The following is a 6,073-nucleotide window of genomic DNA, read 5'->3' as shown; positions in this document are numbered from 1 at the left end:
CTGACGGGAAGAGAGGGCATGTGCACAGGAGCGCCCACACTTGCAGATGATACCCACGTGACCTTGACCGGATGACTGGATGTTCGAAGCTCAAATCAGAAAAGAAAGAAGAGGGGAGAGAAAAAAAAAGTGAGCTAATGCAATCTGATGAACTTGACCTATACCTATAGAACAGCAACTCAAAAGAAGGAACAAATCCTTACAGTAAGAATCATTCCCACCCCCTCCACACACAGAGTGGACGGAGATGGGCAACTTGGTCATTGTATACTCAAATGGGGAGTGGGGGACAACAAAGGCAAGAAGTGACTGGCTTACAAGCTTTCAAGAGGGAACCTAGTGCTAGGGATCATGGAGGAAGGCAGAATCTCCTGTGGGTACTATTCAATCCGTCTGAGCAGAACTGATGAAAGGAAACACAGATGGGTAACTCGTGAGACTGTAGTGAATAATGCGTATCAGGACTGATTATAAGGGTTGGAAATGCAAAGGTAGACGTTTGTAACAAGGAAGGGAGTGATTAATTCTCCAGTCTAGAAGTGGAGGTCTCTGGGACCATCAAAGGAGAAGAGCCGAGAGCGGGACCCTACCCAGAGAAACATAGATGCCTGAGATGGAGACAGAGAAGACAATGTGGAGTGATGAAGCAGCTGGGAACTTTGGATCCCTTTTCCAGAGAGGAAAAGGGACTGTGGGTCGCAAAGTGGGAGCAGGGGGGAAGGGGACGTGTAGGGGGCAGGTATGTAGGATATACCCTTGGGTTGGTGGATGATGCATGGAGGGGATTGGAACCATGGCAAAGGCAAAAAGATGATATAGGATGGAATGAATGTAAAACTAAAGTTCTCTCATGTAAACTATTATATAATTCACAATAAAACATTAAAAAAAAAAAAAAAGAATAAACGGAACAACTTCCTTATACTAACAACTTCCCTATTCAAAACATCTAGTTAAAGTTGTACCTAAGATCTATTAGTGTTCCCTCAGCCCTTGATTGTGTCTAAGCTACTTTCCAGGAGTTTTAATATCCCTGACCAAAACTACACAGAATGTAGAACAGAATGTTGATTGTTGTCTTAAACTTGAATTGGCAAAACTTTAGCTGGTGTGGTTTCTCCTAGTGGTAAAACTTATTGTTAATGTAAAAAGCATTCTTTAGGACTACACATGATTGAATATGGTATTAAGGTATCTAAATGTAATTTTAACCTTTAATATGATCATTGAAGAATTCTACTAAAAACTTCTATAATAAAATCAAGAAAAATCCAAAATAAACTATTCATAAAAGGAAAAAACAGAAACTGCAAGGCCCTTGCATTAGGTTCCCCTTGGGGCTTTGCCAACCAAGGAGACCCTCATTGTCGCTTTGCTAAAACAATGAGCTTTTCATGAGCAGGGTCTCTCGCCGTTCTGTTCCTTGATGGCATGGCCTCTGCCATCACTCAAACCTAATCAGAGAAGTTCATAGTTCTGGAAGCTATTTTGGTTAGAGATATATACTTGTATATCGTACTTAAATGATATTTAAAACCATGAGATTAGATCACTAAGCAAAAGAGATAGATAAAGAAGAAGACCAAGGACTAAACTTTGGTAGACTAATATTAAGTGGTTTGGAGAAGGAGGAAGAGCCAGCAATGCAGACTGAAAAAGAATGAACAGTGAGCTCAAAGGAAAGCCATTTCTGTCATGTGATAAAGCCCAATAAAGAAAGTAAAACCAGGAAAAGAAAGTAATTATAAGTGTAACTGATAGACCATATAAGATACTTAAAATGAACTCATAGATTATCAATATGAATGTTATAGGTGGAGCAAACCTGATTGGGGTAAGTGTAAGAGTTGATGGGAGCAAACTTTAGAAGAGTTTTGTTCCACAGGGAGCAAAGAAATAGGATGTGACCTAGCAACAAAACTAGGATTATGAGAATGGTTCTTTAGTTGAGAGACAGAAATGTTTGGAGGGTTAGAAACACATTAAGGAGACAAAGCAGGAAGTATATGTGGCAATCTGGGGTGGTGAGGAATTTGAATGATGGCAGATAATGTTTTTTCCAAGGACATAGTACCTTAATTTGATGACCTCTTTTAAATAGTATTTGAAGATAAAGAAAATTCAAAAGTGATTCTAGGATTTCCAGTGATTCTAGGAAAGTGGCTTATATACTAGCTTAAATGGATACCAAAGGAAATAAATAAGTTTTTAGTTAAAGGACCACCATGTGAGGAAGTAAGCAAAAGTCAATTTCATTCATAATTTCGACAAGATTTCTAAATGGAGAGGTCTAAAAAAGTATAGAAGACAATGATTACTTTCAAGAAAGTGACTAGTAGATTGGTTTTTCCCCATTTATTTTATTATCTTTGTAATATCTGTGTAACACCTAGAAATTACTGTTTTCTAAAGGCCCTGCTAGAAGAGAAGCAAAAAGAAGAAGATATAGAGAAAATGAAAGCAACAGTTTCTCGGCTTGTACAAGATGCTGCCATAAGAACCAGAAAAGAAGTAAGGGATTTTTAATTATATTTAACATTTGAGATTTAAATTACAACCAAAGAGTGTATACTACCTAAGTTTGTGCTTGATATCCTACCTACTGCCATCGACTTGATTCCAACTCATCCCAATCCTTTAGGGTAGAGTGTAACTGTCCCTTTGGACATCCGAGACTGCTAATCATTTCAGGAGCAGATCAGTCCAATCTTTTCCCATGGAGTGACTGGTGGGTTCAAACTGCTGACGTTTTGGTTAGCCCAGTGTATAACACGCTAAACTACTTTCACAATTATGATGAGACTTTTTTTTCTTTTTTGCACTCATTCTCATGCTGTTTTCCCAGAGACTACATGATATACAATAACGTAATAGGTTAAATGCAGATATGAGAATCTGTCTTCTATTGAGTTACATATTAAAGAGGTTGGCATAGAAGAGGAAAAAAAGAGTAATCTGATACAATTTGATGAACTTGACCTACACCTATGGATGCAGTAGCTCAAAAAAGGGAACAAATCTTTACAGTAAGGATCATTCCCACCCCCTCCATACACAGAATAGACAGGGATGGGCAAGTTGGACAGTGGCTACCTAAAATTGGGGGGGTTACAAAGGCAAGAAGTGACTGGCTTACAAGCTTTTAAGAGGGAACCTAGATCCAGAGGGCTCAGAGGAAGATAGAATCTCCACTGAGTAGTATCCAATCTGTCTAGGCAGGTCTGATGAAAGGAGATGTGTGGATGAGTCTCTTGTGATACAATAGTGAATAATTGTTATCAGGACTGATTATGAGGGTTGAGAATGTAAAGGTAGACATTTTGTAGCAAAAGGAGGGGAGTGATTGATTTTGCATTCTAGGAGCGGAGATCCCTGGAACCACCAAGGGAGAAGAGCGGAGAGCGGGACCCTACCCAGAGAGGCAGTGATGCCAGAGATGGAGGCAGAGATGATGACATGGAGAGATGGAGCAGCTTTAGAGATGGGGACTTTAGACCCAGAGAGGGAGAGGGACTGTGTGCTGAGGACCAGGGGGACAGGCTGATGCATGGAGGGTGTTGTAGCCATGGCAAGGAAACGATATACGATAGGATGAATGTAAAGCTAATGTTCTCTCATGTAAACTATCACATAATTCACAATAAAACATTTTTTTAAAAAAAGAGGTTAGCAAATATACAAAATAATTTTCTTTTCATAAAATTTTTGGTTTAGGAAAATAGTTGTTTTTCATAAAAATTGTGTATGTTAACATGTAGTGACATTACTTCTTAATAGAATTATTAAGTAAATGTTCTCATTTTTTTACTTCTTATGTAATAAATATCAATAGAGCCCATTATAAACAAAGTCTTACTGTTTTTAAAGTTTAAAAGGTTCTTAAGTTCAAAAAGTTTGACAACTATGATTCTTTGAAATACAGTATCTTACTTGCTCTCTTCCTGTTCTCAGGACACATTCTTGGCTGCTTATATGTTATCTTTTATGCCTAAAATCTACAATTTTGTTTTCAAAATTATTACCTTAGATATTTCTATTTGATGTAAATTATTTTCATTCTGGGCCTGATTTGTAAATATCTTAATTTATAGGTGGCGAACACAAGAAAACAATATAATGTACAAATTTCTCGATTAACAGAAGAACTTTCAGCTCTTCACATGGTATGTTAGAAGACTATTGGTATTTCTTTCTAAGTATGGCTTATTTTTAAAGACTATATGCATATTATTGGACAGTCATTCATTCAGACGATATTTATTAAGCAGACACCAATGCTAGATGCTAGAAAAGGAGTGAAAATCAAGATAGATGTGTTTTCTGCATCAAGGAGCTTATTATGGTCTAGTGGGAAAGATAGATGGCACTTGCCACATTTTACTATGAATACTTGTTTTTGACAGAGAAAACACAGGATGCTGTTGACGTACCCAGTGGTAGCTCCTACCATATGCTGGATTCATCTGGGAGATCAGGGAAAAAGAGAGGGAGACAGTAGATAAGGCACTGGAAAGGATGTAAAACAGGAAAGCTTCCAGAAGAAATGAGTTATAAATGATGAGTAGGCAAAGAGAGGAGACAAAAGAGTATCTGTGGACTGGAGGCATGGTAACAACTTAAATTTGACTTGATATTTGGTAAAATGAAAGGTAATAATCTTGTTTGCAAAAAAAAAAAAAGAAAAGAAAAGAACAAAATGTCTAGGGATTTGGGATGATATTTTACAATTTCACACACCCCTCATCTTCTCTGAAACTCTGTTACTTTTAATGTCCGTACAATTTAGCAGTGAATTTTGTGGGTGCTGTAAAATAAGCACTGAATTGGTAACCACAGGATTTGAGGTTCAAACTCACCAGCCACTTCTTGGAAACCCTATTCAGGATTTCTGTGATTTGCAACCAAATTGATGGCACTTAACCACAACAATAGCAGCATTTATTCATTTATCTTAGTGTTTCTCTCTCTTCTTTATGAAAATCTTAATCTCTCCAAATAAATTGCAAATTCTTCAGAATAGAAGGGTCTTATATCTTCCTTTAATTTCTCCATTGCCTAGTAATGATATATTACACAGTCTGTTGTTTTTAGTTAATATTTATTGACTGATATTAAAGTATATGTTACAGAGGGATCACGACTTGCCACATTCTACGAATTCTGTAGTGTATTTAATGAACTGAAATAATAGTGTATTGGTGTTGAGTGTATAGAACAAGGAACAGTTTTGGTTTCTATTTGTATGTGTAATATCATTTGATTTAATAATGTAGGGCCATGAAATGCAATGAATAGGATGCAGTGTGACGAGTTAATCATGGTTAATTCTTAGTTGTTTATATATTTTGCATCCTCTTCTATCAACTTAGTACCTTATTTAATTTCAATTACAGGCTGATTAGCTACTAAAAGATTCAGATCTTTGTTGAAGAAAAGGAGTAGCAGTATGCTATTCTAGTCCAAGATCATTGAATGGATTATAAACTCTTGAAGGACTAAAACATTTATTCTACTTCCCCAAAGGAGTATGGAATGGCTAACCACCTGCAGTGATTTTTAAATTAATTGATTTCTGCATAAACAGCCAGAGCTGTATATACTCACTTTACATTTAAAAAAAAAAGTGACAGTTTCATATTTGTGCAAAAGCTCGTAACATTTCATAGTAAAACAATTATACTTCATAGCTAGGTGCTTTTTCTAAAGATATGAAATATTATCTGATACCATATTTTAGAATCTGTGGAGAAAATTACTATCTAATTGAAAACTATATTAAGTATTAAATGTGTTAGAAAATATACCCAAAGGAAGTCTGTTCACCTGTTTTAAAAAGCAGATTTTCTCAGAAAACCCAGTTGACAATTTATAAGAGTCATAAATGCCTGATGCTGCCCTATTGGTTTTTGTTATTAAGCACCAATTTTATTATCTACACTAAAAAGATTAAAACTGGGAGACAAGCATGTTGATAACAAACCCAAAATTCAGTTATGCTTACAGGAAAGAGAAAAATGTATATTTTAGGTACTGTTCACATATAGTTTTAATAAATTTACCAAAGAGCCAGAGT

General features: G+C 36.2%; 1 protein-coding gene across 1 annotated transcript in view; it reads left to right on the top strand.

The window, feature by feature from the left end:
* SCLT1 (sodium channel and clathrin linker 1) overlaps nucleotides 1-6,073 on the top strand; it is a 272,952-nt gene that overhangs the window by 137,881 nt on the left and 128,998 nt on the right. The window contains exons 11-12 of the mRNA XM_006873207.1: nucleotides 2,413-2,511; nucleotides 4,092-4,163. Coding sequence (XP_006873269.1) covers nucleotides 2,413-2,511; nucleotides 4,092-4,163 — 171 coding nt within the window. The remainder of the gene's footprint in view (nucleotides 1-2,412; nucleotides 2,512-4,091; nucleotides 4,164-6,073) is intronic.

This window comes from Chrysochloris asiatica, unplaced genomic scaffold (assembly GCF_000296735.1).
Source record: "Chrysochloris asiatica unplaced genomic scaffold, ChrAsi1.0 scaffold00229, whole genome shotgun sequence".
NCBI lineage: Eukaryota > Metazoa > Chordata > Mammalia > Afrosoricida > Chrysochloridae > Chrysochloris > Chrysochloris asiatica.
Note: the sequence above shows the minus strand (reverse complement) of the source record. Positions and strands in the feature narration are given on the sequence as shown.